The sequence below is a fragment of the Mesoplodon mirus genome (assembly GCF_964341445.2).
Source record: "Mesoplodon mirus genome assembly, chromosome: 13".
NCBI lineage: Eukaryota > Metazoa > Chordata > Mammalia > Artiodactyla > Ziphiidae > Mesoplodon > Mesoplodon mirus.
The window spans coordinates 19,369,989-19,395,023 of NC_138989.1; the positions used below are offsets into that span (position 1 = coordinate 19,369,989).

Genomic DNA, 25,035 nt, shown 5'->3' on the forward strand with positions numbered 1-25,035 from the left:
TATGAAAAGATATTCAACATCATTAGTCATTAGGGAAATGCAAATCAAAATCACAATCAGATACCACTTCACACCCACTAGGATGATTATAATTTTTAAAAAGGAAAATAAGTTTTGGCAAGGGTGTGAAAAAATTGAAATCCTTGTACATTGCTGGTAGGGATACAAAATGGTACAGTCACTATGGAAAAGAATATGGAGGTTCCTCAAAACGTTAAGCATAGAATGACCATGTGACCCATGTCTTAGTCAGTTTGGACTGTTATAACAAAATACCATAGACTAGGTGGCTTATAAACAACAGAAATTTATTTCTCACAGTTCTGAAGACCAGAAAGTCCAAGATCGAGGCACTGACAAATTCAGTGTCTGGTGAGAGCCCACTTTCTGATTCATAGATGGCTATCTTCTTGCTGTGTCTTCACGTGGTGGAAGGGGCCAAAGAGCTCTCTGGGGTCTCTTATAAAGGCACTAATCTCATTCATGAGGGTTCCATCCCCCTGACCTAATCACCTCCAAAAGGTCCTACGTCCAAATACTGTCACACTGGGGATTAGGTGTCAACATATAAATTTGAGGGGAACATCAACACTCAGTCTATAGCACCCAGCAATTACACTCCAAGTTAAATAAAAATATTTGTCCGCATAAAATCTTGTACACCGAAGTATACAGCACTATCCATAGCAGCATTATTCACAACAGCCAAAAGGTGGAAACAATCCAAATGTCCATCCACTAATGAATGGAGAAGCAAAATGTGGTATGTCCATAAAATGGAAATTCTTAAGCCATAAAAAGGAATGAAGTACTGATACATGCAACAACATAGATGAATCTCAAAAATATGGTATGTCAAAGAAGCTGGACACAAGGCTACCTACTGGATCATTTAACTTACATGAAATCTCCAGAACAGGCAAACTGATAGGTACAAAAAGCAGATTAGTGGTTGCCAAAAGTTGGGGGAAGGGGGAAATGTGGAGTGACTGCTTAATGGGTACAGGGCTTCCTTTTGAGATGAAGAAGTGTTCTGGAACTAGAGAGTGGTGATGGCTTCATCACATTGTGAATGTACTAAACGACACTGAATTGTCCACTTTAAAATGGTTAGAATGGTGAATGTTATGTGACTGTTACCACAGTAAATTAAAAAGGCTTGCTGACGGGTAGAATGTGGAATGAGAAGGTAAGAAGGAAATCAGGACTCTCCTGGGTGTTTTTAGGGAGTTATGGACTGGAGGAGCCTTAAGTACTCACTGTGTTACACTCTCCACCACATCCATTCTCTTCTTTGTCTAGGCATGCTCATTCCCACCCCAGGGGCTTTGCACCTGCTCTTCCATGTGCCTGGAATGATCTAGATCTATATTTATTGACATAGATGTTCATTTTTAGGTGAAAACGCAGGTCACTTTTATTTACAAATGTTCATGTAAACAGATGAACACATTACATAGAATAATTTTATCAGCAAGGTGTTTTCAACTGCAAGTAAGAGAAAACTCTAGGTCAATTACTTCACAATAGGGTCATGCCGTTGTGCTAGTAATCAGTGTATTGCTTTTCAACTCCAAATTCTTTCTTCCATAGTGAATGGAAGTGTTCAGGGGTCTTTGGCCATAAGCCACAGAAGCTGACTTTGGCTAACTTAAGCAGAAGGCAATAAATTGGAAGAAAAATGGGCATTCCCGGAGTCCAGGGGACGCTCCTCCATAATAATCAAGACTGCATTAAGATCGTCTTTTATACTGAGCACGATGCTGAGTTTTCTCAGTAGAGGGCGCTAAAGAGACACTGCAGGATAAACAGGCCTTTCTCGCTGGTTCCCGCAGCTGCACCAGTGGTCAGCAGCACAGGTATGAGGCAAAGCCTGGGTAGTCGTGAGTCAGATGGTGGAATTCTCAGACCCTGAGGAGGGCTTTGGGATCTTTCCAAGCTGATCTTGATTGAGACTCCCCTCCCACAGAAGGAGCAGGCTGTGTGACCCAGGCCAGACCAATCAGATGCTCCCTCTCTGGAACAGGGCCTTAAATAGATGGAGCTCCTCTCACCTGAGTGGTGGTGCTCTAAAACATACAGTCTTTGTCAGACGACTATTCCCAAGAGTCTCTGGCCTTCCAGAGCTGCCTTGGTTTCATCCCATTTCTGAGTCTTCCAGCCTCCCTTGGACTCTGGGAATGCCCATTATCCTTCCAGTCTATTCCCTTTTGCTAAGTTAGCCAAAGTCAGCACCTGTGGCTTATGGTCAAAGGCCCCTGACACTGACAAATGGAAAAGAGCAGACTCTGGATCCACGGCTGCAGGGAGAGGGCACACTCTGAGCTGTCCTCAGTCCTTCTGAAAGGAAAACTGAATAGTGGGGGGCCCTCTGGGGCAGGATGCAAATCCTAAAGTGGACTTCAAGGCCTTACAGGACCTTGGCCCACCATTGTGCTCCTTGTTTGTGCCACTCCAGCCCCACTGGCCTCTGAGCTTGTCATCACACTCAGTGGGCGCACTCCCACCTCCGGGTCTTTGCACTTGCACTTTCCCTTTGCCTGGAATGCTCTTCCTCCAGAAATCCCCACAGCCTACTCCTTTGTCTTTGCTCAAATGACACCTCTTCAGTGGGGCCTCTCTCAGCTACCCCACTTCAAAATACAAAGCCCACCCATCTGGGCCCTCCCTCTCTGCTTTGCCTACTTTATTTTTCTCCAGAAGCTTCCATCATACTATATCATCTGCTTATTTATTTTGTTGTCTATTCCCTAAGCCCCACAAAGTGAGGCATTTTGTCTGTCTTGCTCACTTCAGTATCCCCAGCACAGTAACCTGGCACATAGTAGGTGCTCAATAAATACAGATCTGAGATGCATCCTGGGTGGATGAAGTCAGGAACTTGGTGGAAGAAACCTTGGTCCCAAAGAGCCCATTGCCTGCCCAGCCCTGGAGATCCTGGCTGACAGGTGCCCCTATTGGGGTCCTGCCAGGACCCCACTCTCCCAGTGACCTGCATGTGGGGGAGGGAGCTCCTCAAGGCCTGGCATCTCCTGGATGGAGAATCAGTGTGCCTTGGAAGATTCTTAATAATACCGCATACCTCAAAGATATGGCGGGTTCAGTTCCAGATCATCACAAAAAAAGCGTGAATAGCGAAATAAAGCAAGTCACACAAATGTTTCAGTTTCCCAGTGCTTATAAAAGTTACGTTTACACTATACTGCAGTCCATTAAATGTGCAATAGCATTATGTCTAAAAAAATGGACATACCTTAATTTCAAAATACTTTATTGCTAAAAAATGCTGTCATCCAAGCCTTCATTGAGGAGTCAATCTTTTTGCAGGTGGAGGGTTTGAAATATTGTGAGAATTACCAAAATGTGACAGAGACACAAAGCAAACGAATGCTATCGGGAAAATAGCACCAATACACTTGCTAAATTCAGGGTTGCCACAAACTTTCCATTTGTAAAAAACAAAACAAAACCCACAATATCTGCAAAGTGCAATAAAGGGTATAAGACATAAGCAATACTTTAGTTGAAAATAGACTGAAATCTATAAGTTGATTGGGAAAATGTGAACACTGACTGGATATTTGTTGTTATTAAGAATTTAGTGTTAATTTTTTAGGTCTGATAATGAGATTGGGGTTTTGTTGTAAACAAAAAGTTCTTATATTTCAGAGATACACACTGAAATATTTATAGATGAAATGATAATGGGGTCAGGGGGTAGGACACAAATGAGGTATAAAAAAGAAAAGATTGGTTGTATATTAGTAACTGGGGATGTGTAAATCCGGTTTATTATGCTATTCTCTCTACTTTTATATATGTTTGAAAATATCCATGGTAAAGTTTTTAAAATGAAAAACAAGCAAAGCAGAATAAAACGAGGTATGCCTGTAATAACAACAACAAACAACAGTAATAGTAGGAGCACAGCTGTCTTTTATGGTTGCTGGCCTTTTTTTCCTAGGTGTGTTTTAAGCGCTTTACATTCAGTACTTCATTTAAGTCGCATATTATTCCCATGAGGTAATCATATACCCACTTTAAAGATGAGAAAACCGAAGCTAGTAGAGTGTCGATAGTAGCCCCACCGTCTCCCGCCACTTCCGAGCCTGGCACACAGCAGACATTGAATAAATGATGCTGTTCTTCCCGGCCCCATAGAGGCGGGTGGGCATGGGGGGAGGCGGTCCCTCGGGAGGGAGGTCCAGGCGCGGGGTGCGCGGGATGCGCGGGGGTGAGTGTGTGTGTCGGGCCGCGCGGAGCCTCAGCTAGGGCCTGGGCGGCCCAGCGTGGCTCTCCGGAGGGTGGGGCAGCCGCGGCCATGCCTGACGTCTGGCGCCTTGACCGTCACTCGGCGCTCGCCCCGCCCCGCCGCGGCCGCAGCAGCCGGGAGAAGCCCCTAGGAGCCACCGCCGCCGGCCGCACTCGGATCGCAGTGCGCGCAGCCATGGCTTCGGGGCTGGCGGGTAAGGGGACGCGGGGCGCGGGGGCGGCGGGAGGGCAGCCCCGAGCCGCGGCCCCCAGCCCTCGGCTAAGCGGCAGTTCCCCCGTGTCACCCCACAGAGGCGGAGACCCGGCAGAGGTTGCTGCGCACCGTCAAGAAGGAGGTAAGTGCCGGGCGGGGGCGGGGGGCGCGACTCCCAGGGCAGGGAGCCACCGCAGCCAGCCCGGAAAGCGTGTGCAAAGGAGCGGTGGCCTCCTGGGGTGTGGAGCTACCCTGCGTGGGTGCTGACCCCACGGGGCTAGAAGCGGGTGAGCTTGGGGGTGGGATTATTGGTGGGGGGCCCTGGGTGTTTTTGCGCTGTGTGCAGGGACGGCTGCTGAGTGAGGGCCCTCCAGGTGGCGGCACACCTGGATGTGTCTGAGTAGGACCCCCTCTTGTGGAAGAGCAGGTTGGTGGGTCTCGCCAAGGTGAGAAAAGCACCTGGGGGTGCTGACAGGGCATGTTGTCGGGGGCGGGCCGGATGGGACTGCAGCAGGAGCACCAGACTTCGGGAAAGGGGAGGAATTCACTACGGGGAAATAAAGCCCCCCACCTACCCCCTCCCCGAAATTCTCATTCCTTGGAGCCACCCCCAGGAGCCAGGGGACTCCCTCCCTGAGAGTCCCAGGTCAGTGGGTTCCTCCATTTGAGGCATGTGCGCATGCTCCCCTGGCAGGCAGGGGCCCCTGACCCCCACCCCACCCCACCCTCGACCGACGGTGAGAATTCGTCAGGGTTCAGCTGCCCCCCTGCCCCTTCACTCTCCCTGGGGTTAGACGGGAGCCCAGTCTAGCCTTAGAGTTAATAGTTCATGACTTCTCGGAGAGTGGGAGAATCTATAGTGATGGGTGCCTGGGGAAGCATTTAGATACCTGGACTGCGTGTGTTTTTTTGTGTGTGTACGTGCATGCACATGTCTGTGTGGGTGAGGACATGTAGCTGTGAGTATGTGTATCTGAGAACATGTGTGCATCTGCCTGGAGATATCTAAGTGTATCTCTGTGTGTACATGCATCCGTGTGTCTGTGTGTTTATCTGTTTTTGTGATTATGATGTGTATCTGTGTGATGTGGGAATCTCTGTGAATGAGTGAGGTTGTGACTGTGTGTGTGCATGTGACATGGGATGCATGAGTCTGTGTGTGCATGAGTGAGCTGTGACCATGTGTGTGTGTGTCTGTGTGTGCATCGCCCTCCTCATGTCACTCCGCGTCCCTCCACGTGGGACCCCATTGCTGCTGAGCCTGCCTCACATCTGCATCCTGAGTGCTCAGCCCTAGACCAGGAATGGCCACAGACCTTGGGGGCTGACCTGATCCTGTGCCTCTGTGTATGTTGAGGGTGTCAGTATCTGGTAACAGTGCTGTCCACCAAGAAGCCCCTCCCCGCACGGTGGCAGATACCACCGAGGGCGGCCTGGAGGCTGGAACCTGTTGCTGCCCCTCCCCGCTTGGGGGGCGTGGGCGTGTGTCTGTGCGTATGTCTCTGTGTGTGGCATGTCCCATGGTTGCTAAAAGAATCAGCTCCAGGCTGACTGCACATTCTAGCGTTTCTGAATAAGGAGACATACAGGCTACATGGAATCCCTCAGAAAGGCCCAGAACTTTTCAGCTCAGGCCTCTTAGAGACCCCTGTGGGGACCTGAAGAAAGCTCTGTCTAGACCCTCTTTCCATCAAAACCTACATATTATGATTGTTTCGGGGAGAGGTGTGTATAGACCTCCCGCCCAAAACCCTTCAGGTTAAAAACCTACAATTTTTTTGTTCATTGTTTAATTAAACCTAGGTATAATATGTGCTCCCCAGATGTTTTCACCTGGAGTGGCTGTGTTTTTAAGGAAATGCTTGACTGGTTCATCGAGAGGTTGGGGGAGGAGACCTACAGGCAGAAGAGCTTGTGAACATCTTGGAGGGAGTGCTTCCCGGCTCTGGGCAGGCCTCCAGCTGGGACCCTGAACCCAGCTCTGCTACCAGCTCCCTCGATGCCCTGGACGAGTTCCTTCCCCTCTCAGGGACACAGTTTCCATATCTGGAGGAGGAAGCATTGGTTCAGTGTCCCTGGAGGTCCCATCCATGTCAGTCTAGTTTGGGTTATTGGCCAGGCTGTGGGGGACTTTCCCCCTGGCGGCCAGCGGTCTGGGGCTGCATTCTCTCTCCTGGGAGCAACTGAGTTTGGGGCTTGGGATGAGCTTTCTGCCTGGCTCGAGGCTGAGGCCATCTCCTGGTCAGAGGGACCTCTTGGCATCCTGCTTGATGCCTGGGTGGGAGCCGGAGGGGGCGGGGTGCAGAGGCAGAACCTTGCAAGTTTCGGCAAAGGACCTCGAGTGCCCATTGACCCCGATCTGCAATCAGAAGGCAAGACTTATAGTTGCAAGTTGATGGCTGTTTCTAAATTTTGCATTCCGTGGGGCACATCGTTTTAGTAATTAGTGCTTCCACTTACTGGGGGCTACTCTGTGCCATATCCTGTGTGCACAGTAATTTTATGAAGTGAGTGAGGTTGTTCCCATTTTCAGACAAGGAAACTGAGGCTCAGAGAGGAGGAGTGAATTCCTCAAGAGCACACAACCCAGAAGGGAGTTATCCCCCAGGCCTGTCTGGTGTCAGAGCCAGGCTCTCTTACCCCCTAAGTCACAAACATGCGCATCCACATCTACACAGTGCCACAATCTCAGCATGTGTGGGTGGTATAATTTCCATCGTACAGATGAGAAACCTGGCCCAGAGAGAGTAAGCGATGTTTCAAGGGCACAGAACCAGTGACGGGGAACAGTCTTCTGTCTGTGAGCCCCCTGTTCAGCATGGGTGCCCCCAAGGACGTGGTGACAAATCCATGCCCCCCAAAGCAGATCTCCTCTCTCCTTTCCTTCCTCTGCCTACCCCTTTGGAGAGCATCTCCAATGGGATGGGGAAGGGGGGCTCTTTGCTTAGAAAACTGGGAATTGATTGAGGTCTTCCTTCTCTCCACCCTCTGGGTTCAGAACCACATCCCTGCCTGTCACAGCCTCGCCCAGAGGCCCCTCCCATCCTTCTTTCTGGAAGGGGCAGCTTAACAGTCAGTTTCTGTAGATAAGCCAGGCAGGTCTGCAAACTTTGTCTGAGCCACTGAAGCTACAAAGGCTAGTAGAGACTGTGGGGCTGGAAATTCCATCTAGTGCTGACTCAGCTGGGCTCTGTGGCTCCCACAGTGAACAAGAGAGGCCCTGCCCTCTGGGGGCTGACATTCCAGTATGGTGGACAGACCCTGACAGACATCAGAATGTAATTAAAAGGATGATTGCAGGCTGTGCACTGAGGTCTGAAGTAGAAGCACTTGGCATCACAAGAACATATAACTGCATACAGGTGGCTCAGGAGGGCTTCCCGGAGGAAGTGATGTTTAAGAAGATGTGTGAAGGATAAGTAGGCTTTTTAGGTGAAGGTATGAGGTAGCAAGAGACAGAGGAAAACCATTCCTGGCAGAGGGAACTGCACATGCAAAGACTTTGTGGCTGGAGGGAGCACTACAGACAAGGAATGGAAGGACTAGGAAGTGGCTGGAGTGCAGAGAGAAAGGAGAATGGTGCCACATGCAGAGGGGGCAGAGCATGTGGTCCTGTCCTAAAAGCAAGAGGAAAGGAGTGGGGAGGACATGAGGAATATGGAAGAAGAGGGTGGGGCCGAAACTCATTGCTTATCAATTGTACAACTTGGACAAGCATCTGTCTTTACCTTCACACGTATCTGGGTTTCAGTTTATTCATAATGGGGGTGAAAATTACCCATCAGGGTAAACCATGTGAAAACACCCACCATGTTAGTCTGAGCTTCTCCAGGACAGGATTCTTTTTTTTTTTCTGTCTCCCCAGCGCCACCCAGGGAAAGCTGGGGACAGCGTGGCCTCATCATAATTTCCTCCAGTTAAATCCAACCGACTCTATCCTGGCTCCTTCCTGGCTCGATTAGCCCTCCCCTCCTTTTCCCTCCCCGCCTTTTCCCTCCCCGCCTCCACCCCTTAATTTTGTTTTGGTTCCCAGAGCCTCAGGGACTGGCTTCCCGTTGCCATGACGACTGCCACTAAAGGAGCCAGCCACGTGACACGTGTTGATAACGGAAGCAGAGTGACTAACTGCCTTGTTTTCCTGCCTTGGGGCTGGGCCTGGGAGGCCTCTTAATTGGAGGGGAGAAGGCAGGGGCTTGTGGGCCGGAGGAGAGACCCTGGGAAAGAGGCAGGGGGATGAGGTGGGTGCTAGAGAGGGAGCTACGTTTAGCTCTGCACACTGGAGCTGGTGTGAGGGCTGTCCTGGGGAGCCGTCATCACGGTGGCTGAGCTGGGCTTGTCTGGGGACTCAGCCTCCCAGCTCCTGAGTGGGGGATCATGAGAGGGGAGGTGGGTGGGACGTGTTGAGAAGGTTGGAGGAAATCAAGAGGGAAATGACTGATATTAGTACTAGGACCCTGTGGTGGTGTCAGTCTAACCCGGTGGCTCTTAGTGAAGAAGGGGGCACAATTTTGCCACCCAGGTCGGATTGCCAGATAACATACAGGTCACACAGTTAAATTCGAATTTCAGACAAACAACAAACAGTTTTTTAGAATGAGTATGTATTACTAAATCTGGCAGCCCTACCCCAGGGGACATTTGGCAACATCTGGAGACATTTTTGGCTGTCATAGCTGGGGGTGCTACTGGCATCTAGTGGGAAGAGACCAGGGATGCTGCTCAGCATCCTGCAAAGCACAGGACAGCCCCCATCACAAGGAAGTGTCCAGCTCAGAACAGCACTACTTTGCTGATTGGTCCCCACATGCCACCTCCTTTACTCTGAAAGGCAACCCTAAGAGGGAGAATAACCATCTCCTTCACTTTATAGAAGAGGACCTGGAGGCACAGAGACGGTAAGCAGCTCGCTTTAAGGTTGCACAGCCAGCCTGTGGAGAAGCCAGGATTCAAATCCCACATTGTCAGGATCTGAAGGGTGGCCTCGTGGCCCCTGATTCACAGAGGGCAGAGGTAGGGAGCTACAAGCTATGGCAGAGTCCCCGGAAGCAGGCTTGGGGGTCAGATGTGTGTAGGGGAAGGAGATGAGTCAGGAAAGGTCCATTAGCCCCAGCTTGTGCAGGGCTGTGGATGCCAGGTAGCAGCCTTTGCTCCATCAGATAGTGGGGAGCTCTAGAAGATTTATGAACAGGGGAGGTCTTGCTTGGAGTTGTACTTCAGGAAGTTTCATTTGGCAGCAGGGGCCAGGACAGACCCTTTCTGCCAACTCTTAGAAGAAAACTTCCTCTCTTTCTTTCCACAAATATTTATTGAGCATCTACTAGGTGCCAGGCGCTGTTGTAGGAACTGCAGATTGAGAAGTGAACAAAGCAACATCCCTGCTCATGTGCTCTCGTGAAGCTTACAGTCTAGTTGTGGGACAGATAGATAACACAATAAATATAGTGACAGGAGCTATGAGGAAAATAAAGCAGGAAAGGTGGTGGAGAGTGGTGAGAAGTGCGCTCCAGAGGGGGCACTCTGGGATGGCCTTTCTGACAGGGTGACATTGTTTCCTTGGCAGACATCTGTGGGAAGGGTGTCCCTGACAGAGGGAACAGCATATACAAAGCCCTTGAGTGGGGAGCAGTGAATAGCGAGGAGGCCAGCGAGGCTGGAGCAAAGGGAAAAAGAATGAAGGAGGAGGAGATGAAGTCAGAGAAGGAGCAGGAGGCCCATCGTGCAGGGCCTGTGGCCCTCGGAAGCTTTGGCTTTTACTCTGAGTGAGATGGGAGCCATGGGGGGATGTTGAGCATGGGGGGAATGTGAGTTCACCTATGTGTGGCTGCAGGCAGGCAATACATGGAGGGGACAAATGAGGATACAAAGTCATTAGGCAAGAGAGGAAACTTCTATCTAGTTCTTTCCGGGCTTTCCATTCTTGGGCTGGAAATCACAGCCCCACACTCCTCTGCTGGGCCAAGTGGAGGTTCCGAAAACGCTTGCTGATCGAATGAACAAAAGCAGGAATACTGGGTGGGATATTTTGGGGCTCTCTGATGCTTGTAGGATTGACTCAAATCAGTTGGTGTGTGTCGTGTTTTCGAGCTTAAAACGGCAGAAGTTCTCATGAATAATGCAGCTATATCCGCACATAGTCTGGTTTGATGCTTTTTTTGTATCTCCGGCAATGCGGCTTCCGGGCGCTTTGGATAGTGGTGGGCTTGGGATCGATGTGACGGGGGTGGCAGGAGGGACTCTGGCTTTCCTGCTTAGCTTTGTCTCCCGTGAAGTCTGGCTGGGTGCCCCCTGCAGTAACCTCCTGAGGGGCTCTGCGAGAGGGTGGTAGCTTTTGCTGCCGGTTGGCAGGTGGGAAAGTGCATTTCTGTCACCCAGTTGGGCCCACAGTTGTTGGCTGCAGACCCCAGGATGGGAGATGAGGACACCTGGGTCCTTGTCCCAACTCTGCCCCTAATGACCTGTGGCCTCCTAGCGGGTCCCTTCTCCCTGTCTCATTCTCCTGCTTTCTAAGTGGACAAGGTCGGACGGCTCAGGTATTCTAAGGACATCGAGCCATCTAATTTGACTGGCATCTCTTTACAAGAGCCAAGTCTCTCCTGTGTTTTCTCTACTCTGAATTTGCCAGGTCTGTATTTAAGACTTATTATACTCAGTAGCTGATAAGACTTTTGGGGAGCCTTCACTCAAGGAAAACAAGGGCTCGACTCAAGCCATTCTAATGGGATCAAGTTCTTTTAAACAGCATTTACTGAGCATTTTATATGAATGACTTCATTTAAGTATCTCAGTGCCCCGTGGAGTGGATAAAACATTCTCCCTAATAGAGAAGGATATTGAGGCACAGAGATGGCAAGTAACACCCCTGAGGTCGTGGAGACTGTAAGTGGTACAGCTCGGGGGTCTGGCTCCAGGACCCTGCTCTGCAGTCTGGAGCCAAAACCAATGTGGTTATAAGCTATGACGAGAGTGTGGAGTTAGGGGTAAGGCCAAGCTTTGGAACCAGACAGCCTTGAGTTCAGGTTGCAGCCCTGCCATTTAGGAGCTGTGGGAATCTCTCTGGCTTGAGTTTCCTTGTGTATCAGATGGCCAGGGCATCACCTACCACTCGTTTATGCTATCACACGGGTGTTTGACAGTATTTGTGGAGGGACCAGGCACAGTGCTTGGCTCACCCAGTTAAGAGTGAGATGGAACTCGTTTGCAGAAGGACGTTTTGCTGCCCTTTCTGGTTACGTTGAACTTGCAGATGCCCTCAGCATGGGGTCTTGCTCTCCTTGGGTAAGCCTCGGGCTGGGGGTTGCCAGGGCCACAGGAGCAGTGCTGTAGCCTAGGAAGGGGATCCAGCGGGACTGAGCCCTTGAGTAGGAGTCTGCAAGGCTGAGTCCAGACTGATGGCATTGCCATCCTCGGGTGGGCAGCTGGAGGTTCCCTCTGTGTCTGACTGCTCGTTGGCCCCCGTGGAGGTAATCCCTCAGCCTCAGGAGGTCAGAAACCCTCGTGAGCCTGCTGGCCCTGCTGCTTAGCTGCTGTGAACCCCCGGGTGAGGCAGCTAGGAGGGCTGAACTCCAATGGGGGTAGCGTATTTTTCTTTCTTTTAGTAGTACAAGAAGATAGGAGATGAATAGGTTTTTTTTGTGCTTTTTCTTTACAAAATCTTGAAGGAACTCAGATTCTGGGCATTTGTAAAGGACACTAACAGGTCCTATTGCCGTAGACCCCATACAAAAATCAGATAACTGAAGCCTCAAGAGATCAAGGGACTTGGCGATACTTGGGGCATTGGATGAATTCTCCTCTCATTATTGTTATTTAGTGAATTATGTTGAAATAGACAGAGCAGCTATCATTTCTTTTTTTTTTCAGAAATAAAGACACTTTTACTACTACCATTTATTCAACGCTACTCTAAGTGCTTTACTCTGTCTCGTTTAATCCACAAAGCAATCTTCCCGTGAATAGGTACAGATAGCAGCTCCTCTTCACTGAAGGGGAAATTGAAGCTCATAGAGGTTAAGAAGCCAGACTAAGTAAGGTCACACAGCTGCAAAGCAGGGCATTTTAGCCAGCCCCATCCAATTCAAGTTGGATAATAACTTGCTAAAAAAAACTAGTTAAAACAATAAATAAATATATAAGTATAAAGCAGAAAGGGAAAGAGAGGCTAAGAAATGGATCTGTTGGTTCAAGGGTTTGGGAAGTTTGTAGTGATCCAGCTTTATGTACAGCTGTATCCAGGGGTTCCAGTGATGTTATCAGGACCATCTCTCTCCATCTCTCTATGCTGCTTTTGTCTGTGTAAGCTTTATGCTTTCTCTCTATGGGGACGTAGAGTGTTGCCCGCTCTCAGGAAACAATATGCCAGCTTGACATCAAGACAAACAGAGCTTCTCCTTCCCCATGGTTCTAGCAGAAGTCTTAGAATTAGATCTCATCCACCCAGCCTGGGTCATGTGCTCCTTTTGCGCCAATGGCTGTGGGATGGATTGCTCTGATTGGTCAAGCCTGAAGGGGTGAAGTGTGGAGTCAGCCCTGTGAGAGTAAAGGAGGGGACCCAGAGGAGAGTCAAGGTAAAATGACCAGACAGGGAGATGGTAACTAGGCCAACAAACCACAGACATCCACCTTCACAGCCTGAGGGTCCTGCATTTGGAGCTCAGCCCCTAACAGTAGAGGTGGCCACTCTGATGCGCCGTGCCTGGCTGTGATCCCAAGTGCTGCCTGGGGACCTGCTGTGCGCAGGTGTCTGCTAGAGCAGAGATTTTTTACTCTGGGGTGTGCAAAACCCTGAAATTGTACAAACACTTTGTACTTGCTGTATGGAGAGGGTATCCTCCATTATCCTCAGGACCTGTAAAGGATCCACAACCCAAATACCCTAATACAGTTGGTGTCCTTTAATGTGGCTTTAAATAAACCTTTCACAGAGTTAAAAAAAAACCAAAACATCCTGAAAGATGCTGGGATACAAAGATGAATACAGCACAGTTTCCCGACCTCCACGTGCTCAGAAATGAAATGGTGTCTCCTAATTTCTAACCCAGTGAGTCCTCTAATAATAATATCAATCTCTAATAATAATCATAATGAGCATTTATTGGGCACCTACTATATTCCAGACCTGCACTGTCCAATGTGGGCTACTAGTCACGTGTACCTATTTACATTTAAATCAAGTAAAATTACATTTAAAATACTGTTCCTCAATGGCATTAGGCACGTTTCAAGTGCTCAATAGCCCCATGTGGCTAGTGATACCATATTGGACAATACAGGGATAGAGCATGTCCAGAAAGTTCTATCATGTTCTAGACGTTGTGCTAAGTGCTTTATATCCATTAACATATTTGATCTTAAAAAATTCCTTAATAAATAGGACCTACCCCTACCTCAGAGATAGGGGTAGGTCCTACTTATTATCCCATTTTACAGATGAGTAAACTGAAGCACAGAGCAAGTGAAGTGACTTGCCCAAGGTCGGAGAGCCCATAAAAACCAGGATTCTAACCCAGCCCTTAAACACACTATCTCACTACTTTTCCTCTTAAGGTTGGCTGGAGGTGGTTAGTCCATCTTCTGGTCCATCCTGAGTGTGAACCATCTGGGAATTCCATTTCTTTCTTTGCTGCAGCCGCCCAGACCCCCAAATTTTGGGCAGCCTTCCAGAGAATCTCGGGACCCTCTGGAGTCCGTATGCGCCTTCCTTATCCTTGAGGCCCGTGGGTCTGCAGAAACGGGGCATGTTGCCAGGGGAGCCGCCACACGCAGTAGGCAGAGCACCCGGGAGAAAGCTGGCGGGTGTCCATGGCGTGGGCTGAGGATGTGAAACACGCAGGCCCTGTTTCCTGGGGATGGGGGGCGGCCGGGGGATGGCCTTCAGGGCTTCTCCATGTCCATCAGTGGCTGGGTTGTAGGAGTGTTGGCCAGAGGGACCTTTTGGCCAAGATGTCCCCAGGTGAATGCTCTTAGAATCAGGCACTGGGGAAGACTCCTTGTCGAGGGGTCTGGGGCACCTGTGCAGGGTGGCGATGACAGACCTGTGGGTGAGAACCCCATTCTCAGCCCCAGAACACCTCTCCTTCCAGGCCCAGCTGGCTGGCCGGTCTTTCTAGTCTTCGGAAACAATGCCTGGTGCCTATTTATAGCACTGTCAGTAAACTTTTTTTTTTTTAATTTTTATTTTTTTTGTTAGTTTCTGCTTTATAACAAAGTGAATCAGTTATACATATACATCTGTTCCCATATCCCTTCCCTCTTGCGTCTCCCTCCCTCCCACCCTCCCTATCCCACCCCTCCAGGCGGTCACAAAGCACCGATCTGATCTCCCTGTGCTATGAGGCTGCTTCCCACTAGCTATCTACCTTACATTTGGTAGTGTATATATGTCCATGCCTCTCTCTCCCTTTGTCACAGCTTCCCCTTCCCCTTCCCCATATCCTCAAGTCCATTCTCAAGTAGGTCTGTGTCATTATTCCTGTTTTACCCCTAGGTTCTTCATGACATTTTTTTTCTTAAATTCCATATATATGTGTTAGCATACAGTATTTGTCTTTCTCTTTCTGACTTACTTCACTCTGTAAGACAGACTCTAGGTCTATCCACCTCATTACAAATTGCTCAATTTTGTTCCTTTTTATGCCTGAGTAATATTCCATTGTATATATGTGCCACATCTTCTTTATCCATTCATCGGATGATGGACACTTAGGTTGTTTCCATCTCCAGGCTATTGTAAATAGAGCTAGAGCTGCAATGAACATTTTGGTACATGACTCTTTTTGAATTGTGGTTTTCTCAGGGTATATGCCCAGTAGTGGGATTGCTGGGTCATATGGTAGTTCTATTTGTAGTTTTTTAAGGAACCTCCATACTGTTCTCCATAGTGGCTGTACCAATTCACATTCCCACCAGCAGTGCAAGAGGGTTCCCTTTTCTCCACACCCTCTCCAGCATTTATTTTTTCTAGATTTTTTGATGATGGCCATTCTGACTGGTGTGAGATGATATCTCATTGTAGTTTTGATTTGCATTCCTCTAATGATGTTGAGCATTCTTTCATGTGTTTGTTGGCAGTCTGTATATCTTCTTTGGAAAAATGTCTATTTAGGTCTTCTGCCCATTTTTGGATTGGGTTGTTTGTTTTTTTGCTATTGAGCTGCATGAGCTGCTTATAAATTTTGGAGATTAATCCTTTGTCACATTGCTTCATATGCAAATATTTTCTCCCATTCTGAGGGTTGTCTTTTGGTCTTGTTTATGGTTTCCTTTGCTGTGCAAAAGCTTTGAGGTTTCATTAGGTCCCATTTGTTTATTTTTGGTTTTATTTCCATTTCTCTAGGAGGGGGGTCAAAAAGGATCTTGCTGTGATTTATGTCATAGAGTGTTCTGCCTATGTTTTCTTCTAAGAGTTTGATAGTTTCTGGCCTTACATTTAGGTCTTTAATCCATTTTGAGCTTATTTTTGTGTATGGTGTTAGGGAGTGATCTAATCTCATACTTTTACATGTCCCTGTCCAGTTTTCCCAGCACCACTTATTGAAGAGGCTGTCCTTTCTCCACTGTACATTCCTGCCTCCTTTATCAAAGATAAGGTGACCAGGGCTTCCCTGGTGGCGCAGTGGTTGAGAGTCCATCTGCCGGTGCAGGGGACACGGGTTCGTGCCCCGGTCCGGGAAGATCCCACGTGCCGCGGAGCAGCTGGGCCCGTGAGCCATGGCCGCTGAGCCTGCGCGTCCGGAGCCTGTGCTCCACAACGGGAGAGGCCACAGCAGTGAGAGCCCCGCGTACCGTAAAGAAAAAAAAAAAAGATAAGGTGACCATATGTGCGTGGGTTTATCTCTGGGCACAGAAATCTCTGGCATTCCTGTACACTAATGATGAAAAATCTGAAAGTGAAATCAAGAAAACACTCCCATTTCCATTGCAACAAAAAGAATAAAATATCTAGGAATAAACCTACCTAAGGAGACAAAAGCCCTGTATGCAGAAAATTATAAGACACTGATGAAAGAAATTAAAGATGATACAAATAGATGGAGAGATATACCATGTTCCTGGATTGGAAGAATCAACATTGTGAAAATGACTCTACTACCCAAAGCAATCTACAGATTCAATGCAATCCCTATCAAACTACCACTGGCATTTTTCACAGAACTAGAACAAAAAATTTCACAATTTGTATGGAAACACAAAAGACCCTGAATAGCCAAAGCAATCTTGAGAACGAAAAACGGAGCTGGAGGAATCAGGCTCCCTGACTTCAGACTATACTACAAAGCTACAGTAATCAAGCACTGTCAGTAAACTGTTAACTGGGGCCGGACCGGCAGCAGCCCGGGAGAGGCATTTGCTTCTCCTGCAAGCCCCATAGCCACCTTTAGGGCGTTTAAGAGTGAGGAACCGGAGGGAGGGCTTTTCTAACCCTCTGAAAATCCACATGCCACCACTTCATCATTTATTTATTTATCTGCTCATTCCCGTCACACAGATGGGACTGCAGAAGGACACCCCTGTGGCTTTGCCTTCCTTACCTGCGTGGATGTGGTGGGCAGGGTGGAAGGATGTGGGCATGAGGGTGGGGCAGATCAGTCCTGAACTGCAGGCGAGAGAGAGTCCCGAAAAGGAAGCTTCGATCTATTCCCGGTGGTTGCTGAGGTCCTAGTGCCAGACACCTTCAGACCCCTGCTCTGCGAGGCCCCAGAGGCCCTGCAGACCACACAGGCTGAAGGCATGGAGGAGTCTCTTTGGAAGGAGACTCTTAGCCTGTTTGCCCAAAAGCTGGGACCCCTGCCGACATCCTCCATGAGTGGCAGAGTAAGGTAAAGACATTTTTTTTAAAAAACAGACTGTATTTTTTAAGAGCAGTTTAGGTTCACAGTAAAAATTAAATGAAAAGTACAGAGATTTCCCTTAAACTCCCCACCCCACACATGCACAGCCTTCCCCACTATGGACCCCCCACCAGAATGGGACATTTGTTACAATGGAGGAACCTACATTGACACATCATCAACCCAAGTTCATAGCTACACTAGGATTCAGTCTTGGTGACGTGCATGCTATGGGTCTGGACAAATGCATAAGGACGTGTATCCACCATTATAGCACCACACAGAACAGTTCCACTGCCCTAAAATCCTCTGTGCTCTACCGATTCATCCTTCTCTCCCCCCAACCCCTGGCAACCACCGATCTTTTTACTGTCTCCATAGTTTTGCTTTTTCCAGAATGTCATACAGTTGGAGTCATACAATATGTTGCCTTTTCAGAGTGGCTTCTTTCATTTAGTAATAAGCATTTCAGCTTGGACATTCTTTTCGTGACTATGATTTTCCTTCGGGAACCGACGTGTGGCAGAGAGAGGGAGCTAGTTGGTGCCTGGCGAGCTGGGAGAGATGGGTGATGAAAGATGATGGCTGGGGCAGAGGTGGAGCTGGCAGGCGCTGCTGGACCCTGGCTGTGACTGTGACATTGGGCTTCACTGGGCTGAGGAAGCTGGTGCGTTGGCCACCTGGCTGCTGGCGTCCCCACCGTGACTTGGGACTCCGGAGCAGGAGACCTTGATTCAGATCCCAGCCTCTTCACAGGCCAGATGATCTTTGTCCCTAGCAGGTCTGCTGCTTCGTTGGAAAAATGAGAATAGTAGCAATGACGCCTATATTATTGTGAATCTTTGGGCTCACATATGTAAAGCTCCTACCCAGCTTGTGGGAAGCATCCATAGGTGTCTGTTGAATGAATGAATGAACCTACTGTGTGCCAGGGTTGGTGCAGAGCAGGTAGTCATGGGTTTGAATCCCTGCCCTGCCATTTGAAAACATTGTGCTCTTGGAAAGTCATTTAATCTCACTGAGCCTCAGTTTCCTCGTTTGTAAAATCAGGAGGCTAATTGTATCCATTTCTCCAAATTACCACAGGATTGGATGAGATAAACCCCCTAAACACAGTGCCAGGCACACAGTGAGCACTTTATAAATAAATGCCGGTTGTTCTTACATAAAACAAATGCATAAAGCACCTACTATGTGGCTGCTATTGTGTTTAATGCTTTATATTGAGTTGTCTGAGGTGTTTATATATATTTTGGATATCAACCCCTTATTGGTCATATCATTTGCATATATTTTCTCCCATTCCGTAGGTTGTCTTTTTGTTTTGTCGATGGTTTCTCTTGCTGTGCAAAAGCTTTTAAGTTTAATTAGGTCTCATTTGTTTATTTTTTTATTTCTTTTGCCTTCAGAGACAGATCCAAGAGATATTGCTGCAAAATGTATTATCTTATGCCTTTGAGGCAATACTAATATCTAATACAAATACTAATATAACACTAAGATGAATAGCACCCATTTTATGGATGAAAATGCTGAGGCTTAGAGAAGGGACATGATTTGCCCGAGATCATGCGTGCATGAGCTGGGATATGAATTCTGGAAGTTTGATTCCAGAGTCCAGTGCTCATGGCTGTGCAGTGGGTGTTACTCTAGGAGCTGGGAAAGGGAGGGGGCATCACATCAACTCGAGGGGGTCTCAGGAGGAAGTAAGAAGGTCACGTTATCTGGTTCTGGAGCACTGGGTGGTTTTTCCAGAGCTGGAGGTGGAGGTAAGAGTGGGTGGGGATGTCAGGTGGAGGGGACTGCAGAAGCGAATGTCAGGTGGTGGGAGTCATGTGGGTCACACAGAAGGAATGCACGTGTGACTGGGAAGGGACAGGATTTGGCAGGAAAGGCAGGTGGAGCCACACCATGGGAATAGTTACAGCTTGCCAGGCAGTCCCATCCAGCCCCCACATCTGTGTCTGTGCTTTGGAGCTTCCCAAAATATTCCTTTCCACCCCCCCGCCCCACCCATTGGCCTCAGCCCTGTTCCAGCCCCTCCCAACTCTCACCTCCTGCGTGCCTCGCCCATATCAAGTTAAAAAATACAGAGCCGCCAGCTCTTTCCATGTAGTGCTTTTCCCTGCCACACTGTCCATACATCTGTTCCTTCCTTTGAGCTCCAGGGCACCTCTGTGGGGGCAGTAGCAGGAGGAAGTTTTTTCCCTATGCTTTAGAGTTGGTGAATCCGAAGCCCAGAAAGTTCATTTCTACTTGTACTTCAGACCTTGAGCATCACCTCCTGCAGGAAGCCCTCCCTGACCTCCTCACCCACCCAGTTTCCTTGTTATTTGTTCTCATAGAACCAAGTTCTTTCACTGCAGAAAACTGGTCTCGCTTCGTCATTATCTACACGTTGGTGTGATTTAGTTAATGTCTTTCCACCTTGCTGGACTGTGACCTCCATGAGGATAGGGACTCTATCTGCTTGCCACCTAATGCCGCACACATAGGAGGCGCTCTGTGAATGTTGACTGACTGAGCAGTCAGTTTTGACAGTTTTGGTTCATGTGATACGTTATGGGAAGGCAGGTGTTAGCGGAACGTGGAAGAAGCACGCTTATCCCCACTTGGGGTATGGAAAGTCCAGGAAGGCTCCCAGGAGGAGGGGACCCCTGGGCTGAAGCCTGAGTTGCAGTTAGCCAGCTGGAGCATGCATGGAAGGGCATCTGGCAGAAGGCACCACATAGGCAAAGGCGTGGAGGTGAGCCCATTGCGTTGCCTTTGGGGACCTGCGTCCTGAGGCAGGGCTGGAAGTACTGGCCTCTTAAGGTATCTGCATCTTGTTCTCAGCATCCGGGGTGCCTGCAGAGTGGCCCAGCCTATCCACCTCTCACCCCCCTCACCCCAGTCATTGTCGAGGGGGCCTTTGAGCCACCCCCCTTTTCTCCCCACTTTCCCCACGTGCTGAGAGTTTTGTTTTGTTTTTTATTTATTTTTGGCTGCGTTGGGTCTTCGTTGCTGCACGCGGGCTTTCTCTAGTTGCAGTGAGCGGGAGCTACTCTTTGTTGTGGTGCGTGGGCTTCTCATTGTGGTGGCTTCTCTTGTTGCGGAGCACGGGCTCTAGGCGCGCGGGCTTCAGTAGTTGAGGTTCGATGGCTCAGTAGTTGTGGCTCACGGGCTCTAGAGCACAGCCTCAGTAGTTGTGGTGCACTGGCTTAGTTGCTCCACAGCCTGTGAGATCTTCCCAGACCAGGACTCGAACATTGGCAGGCGGATTCTCAACCACTGCGCCACCAGGGAAGTCCCTGAGAGTTATTTTTAAAACCACTTCGAAGGCCCTCCAGGCATCCTAATCTAACGGTCCTCTCCACCGTGAGTTTCTTGTAGATGTAAGAGTCAGGCTGCCTAGGGCCCTCCATCTCAGAAGCTGTTGCTACCTAAGCATTACTCACCCACCTGCACCACCAGGCACCTACCACCTGAGACCCCAGCTGGCGTGCGGATGCTCTAAGGCCTCCGCCGAGCAGGTGGCAGCTCTGGTGATGTTTATTTAGGCCTCCTATATGCCACAGGCACTGTGCTGGCTGCTTTAAACCGGGGGTCCCCGTGGCCCAAATGAAGCCTGTTTGTGTGCTGCCCTTGAGCCAAGAGTGCTTTTTACCTTACAAAGGGTTGTAAAAGCAAAAGAGGCTCTGTGATGTAGACTGTAGGTGGTCTAAAAAAGAGGTTTGCCAGATTTAGCAAATGAAAATTCAGAAAGCCCAATTAAATTTGACTTTCAGGGAAACAGTAATGTTTTAGCAAAAGTATTTACCATTTGCTATTTGGAACATACTTATACTAAATTTATATATGTATTTCTTATTTATCTGAAATTTAGATTTTACTGGGCATCCTGTATTTTATATGGCACCACTATCCTAAAGCCTGAAGTATTTGCTGTCTGACTTATTACAGAAGAAGTTTGCTGACCCCAGCCTTACACACATAGCAAACGAGATCAGGCGTCAGAGGGGCTTAGGACACTGCCTGGAACCCAGCTCCATAAGCATCAGCTACTGGTATTCGTGTTATTGGTCTAATCAGAGTGATCACCAAATATATGTTGAACTGCTTGTCCGAGGGGCTCAAGGTTTACCTGGGAGAGACGGACACTGAACAAATAAATCCACAGACGTGTAGTGACGATCAGGCTGTGATCATTTCTAGGGTGCCATGCAAGAGACTCTGTTTTAGACAGGGCGATCTGAGCACTGTGCCTGTTTTGTCTTGGAATCCTCACATAGCAGCCCTGTGAGGTGGTGCAAACATCATCCCCATTTCACAGATGAGGAAACTAAGGCCCGAGGTTCCCCAGCTAGCAGCAGAGCTGGAGTTTGACCTGGGCCTGGTGGCTCCCAAGCCCATGTTCTTACTCACATCACTAAAAGGCCTCCCTTTATATGGTGCCAGCTGTGTGCTGGGTCTCGTTTGAGGTCCCCTGCCTGTATTTTCCGTAATCCTTATGACAGCCCTGCATACTGGGCCGTGTGATTCCCGTCCGGGGCTTAGAGGAGTGAACACCGCACAGTGTGGAGAGTCAGGGAGGAGGAGCAAGTTGATTTGGAACCTGGCAGGGTTCCAGGTGGGCAACATGAGGGTACCTGGGTATGGGCAGGTGGCAGGTGTGAGGAGGAGAGACACAGGGCAGCCCAGGGAGCCACCAGGAGCCCCCTTTCCGGCTTTGCAGATTGGCCCGGATTTCCCTGTCTCCCTCCTGAGATTAATCCTCCTTTTAGGCTGTTTAAATATTTGCAGGTAGAGGGAGGGAGGGATGGGGGAGGGCGGGGCATATTTCTGAATGGTTGCCGGGTGGGGCCAGCGGTGGGGTGGGGTAGGTGCTCTGAGGCCTGATGTGGAGGCACGGCTGGGCCACAGCCAGAGGAAGCTGGGGTTGGTGAATAGAGCTGAAAGGGCCCCTTAGCAATTGGCCTTTCACCTAACTAACTAACCCTCATGAATATCCACCATGGACCACGCAGTGAACCTGACCGTCACTATCATCTCAAGAGTCATTACTGTTTGTAGCATCCCTACTATGTGCCAGGTACAGTCTCCACAATCTCATTCAAGCCTCACATTACCCCTGTGAGGTAGGGGTGCTAAGACCATCCACCCCATTTTACAGATGGGGAAGCTTGTCTAGCATCATGTGGGCAGTGAGTGGCCAAGGATTGGACCCCAGGTCAGTGACTCCACCTCCTGGGCTCTTAGCCTCTCTCAACTGCCTCCTCACATCCTGTCCTTAGAGCTGAGAAGCTGGTTCCAAAAAGAGTGAGCTCCCCATCATTGGAGAAATGCAAGCAGTTGTTGGAGGACTCCTTAGAATGGAGCTGGAGAGGGATCACAGTTTGCCGACCACTGTGACCTTTGAGGTCCCCCTGCCTCTGAAGGGTCCCCACAGTGGGATGTAGCTGGCAGAGTCACATCCAGGTGACCCAGGTCCTCTGACTCCCAGTTCAGTGCCTCTTTCCATCCCCAAGTTGGGAGACGCTGGAGAATCCCTCCTCACAGGTTTCTCAGCATCTTGGGATTTCAGAGGGCCTGACCCAGGTTTGGGCAGGGCTGGAGGCAGGGCTCCAGGTCAGGCCGTCAGACAGACCTGGCTTCAAGTCCTGGCTGTGTGACCTACAGGCAAGTTGTATAAACTCTCTGTGCCTCACTTTAACCATCTTTAAAATGGGGATAATAGGGCTTCCCTGGTGGCGCAGTGGTTGAGAGTCCGCCTGCCGATGCAGGGGACACGGGTTCGTGCCCTGGTCCGGGAAGATCCCACATGCCGCAGAGCGGCTGGGCCCATGAGCCATGGCCGCTGAGCCTGCGCGTCCGGAGCCTGTGCTCCGCAACGGGAGAGGCCACAACAGTGAGAGGCCCGCGTACCGCAAAAAAAAAAAAAAATGGGGATAATAATGCTCTCGTGAGGATTAAATCAGACATTCTATACAGATCACCTGGCACTTCATAGATGCTCTTAGTATACATTCTCTTTTATTCTAATAACAAAAGCAGAATGACAAAACAAAAGGAGAATAACAGAAGCATTTGGTTCACAGTGGCCTCCGCTTCTGCAGTGAGGGACAAAGTGTTTGTTAGAACAAAGGCCCTGGGTCTGAATCCTGCTGCCTCTGCGTGACCTGGGTCAGGTTAGCTAATGTTTGTATGTCAGTTTCCCCATCTATAAAATGGGAATAACTTGGGAAATGACCTCATTAAGGTTGTGCTTACAAATAATCCCCGGAACACAGCGAGTGCCCAAAAAGTGAGGGTAAGCTTTAGCGTCATAAAGCTCCTACTGTGTGCTAGCCCAGCCTGCCCTTTCACCAGTCACATCACATTTAATTCTCAGCACAGCCCCAGGGGGTGATAAGTTCCACTTACAGGTGAGGAAACTGAGGTGTCAACAGGGGCACGACTCGACCGAGCTCACACTGGACGTGAGTGGCCGGGCTAGGATGAGAATGCAGGTCTGTGTGGCTCCAGAGTGGCACCAACCATAGTCACTGCCTCTGTGCCGCCCAAATGGGGTGGGATTCCTGGTCCAAAGCTTAGAAAATCACACAGGCCACAAGGAGCCAGGATGGCACCCTGCCGCTGCCACTGTCTCCAAACCACCCCACGGTCCCTCAGTCTGTCTGCCTCCAACATGGACCAAGTTCAAGACCATGTCTGGGGGTCTGAGAGGGGGAAGGTGGTGGAGCTAATTTTGGAAGTCTTCTGCAGCTGCCAGACCCTCTTCCCCTGCCCACAGTGCTGATCTGTCCTCGGGGATGGGTCCCCCCCTCGCAGGAGTGGGCAGCAGCCTCTTTCTTCCTGCGGCGAGACCATGCCCTCTTCTGCAGGACTCTCAGTGACCTTCTGGGGGAGGCTTCCACAGCATTGCCTTTTAATTTCCTCTCCTGGCCTCCGGCTGTCAGCCTGTTATGAACTTCTGGGGAGATATTCTAGCCCACAGCTGGGAGCCAACGGAGGTGGGGAGGGGCCCTCACTCGCCGGAACTCCTTATTCAGGCTGAGAACACCCTGGGTGCTGCATTCTCCCCTCCACCACCCACCCCCAGATCCATCCCCAGGACAAGAGGCCCAGAGCCAGGCAGCCACGGGCTCCTCCTTGCAGCCAGCTTCCCAGCTGTGTGACCTCAACAGCAAGGTTACCTTTGAGTTTCAGGATCCACAGCTATAAGCAGATGGCCTTCTCTGCTCTGCAGATTTTGGAGTTGAGACAATGCGTGTGTGCAGTCAGGGTGCCAATAGGAAGCAAGTGCTTCCCCCAAACTGAGTACATTAAGGTGAATTTAATAAAGGGCTGTTGACTAAGGCAAGGGAAGGATGCTGTGAGACCCCGGGAAGCATGCAGCACCCTGTGATATTAACATTGGGGAACCAGGAACCGCTACTGCCCCCACTCTGATCAGGGTGGGAGGGAGAGGTTCCCAGAAGGGGCAGGCTGTGTGGGGAGGGTCCCCAGAGAGAGCTGTGACTGCTGCGCCTCTTTCTTAAGGATTTTGGGGAAGCTCCTTATTTTATATCCTCCCCCACCCTTCCCCACTCTCCCCCGCTCTCCTTTTCCATCCCCTTAGATTCTTGAGTACAGTCTGAGCGTGCTTCAGATCACCTGAAGGGCTTGATCACCACCCCAGAGTTTCTGATTCAGTAGGTCCAGGGTGAGGCTGAGCATTTGTATCTCTAACCAGTTCCCAGCTGGTGCCAGTGCTGGTGCTTC

At 49.5% G+C, this 25,035-nt stretch overlaps 1 protein-coding gene across 4 annotated transcripts in view; it reads left to right on the plus strand.

Annotated features, from left to right (window-relative positions):
• Window positions 1-4,383: 4,383 nt before the first annotated feature.
• SGSM1 (small G protein signaling modulator 1) overlaps window positions 4,384-25,035 on the plus strand; it is an 87,582-nt gene continuing 66,930 nt past the window's right edge. For 3 of the 4 annotated variants that reach the window (XM_082640087.1, XM_082640084.1, XM_082640086.1), the window contains exons 1-2: window positions 4,384-4,466; window positions 4,564-4,607. In XM_082640087.1, the coding sequence (XP_082496213.1) occupies window positions 4,448-4,466; window positions 4,564-4,607 (63 nt within the window). In that variant the 5' untranslated portion in view covers window positions 4,384-4,447. Of the gene's footprint in view, window positions 4,467-4,563; window positions 4,608-8,634; window positions 8,704-9,335; window positions 9,361-25,035 lie in introns of those variants that run through there. The other variant, XM_082640085.1, reaches the window with a different exon arrangement.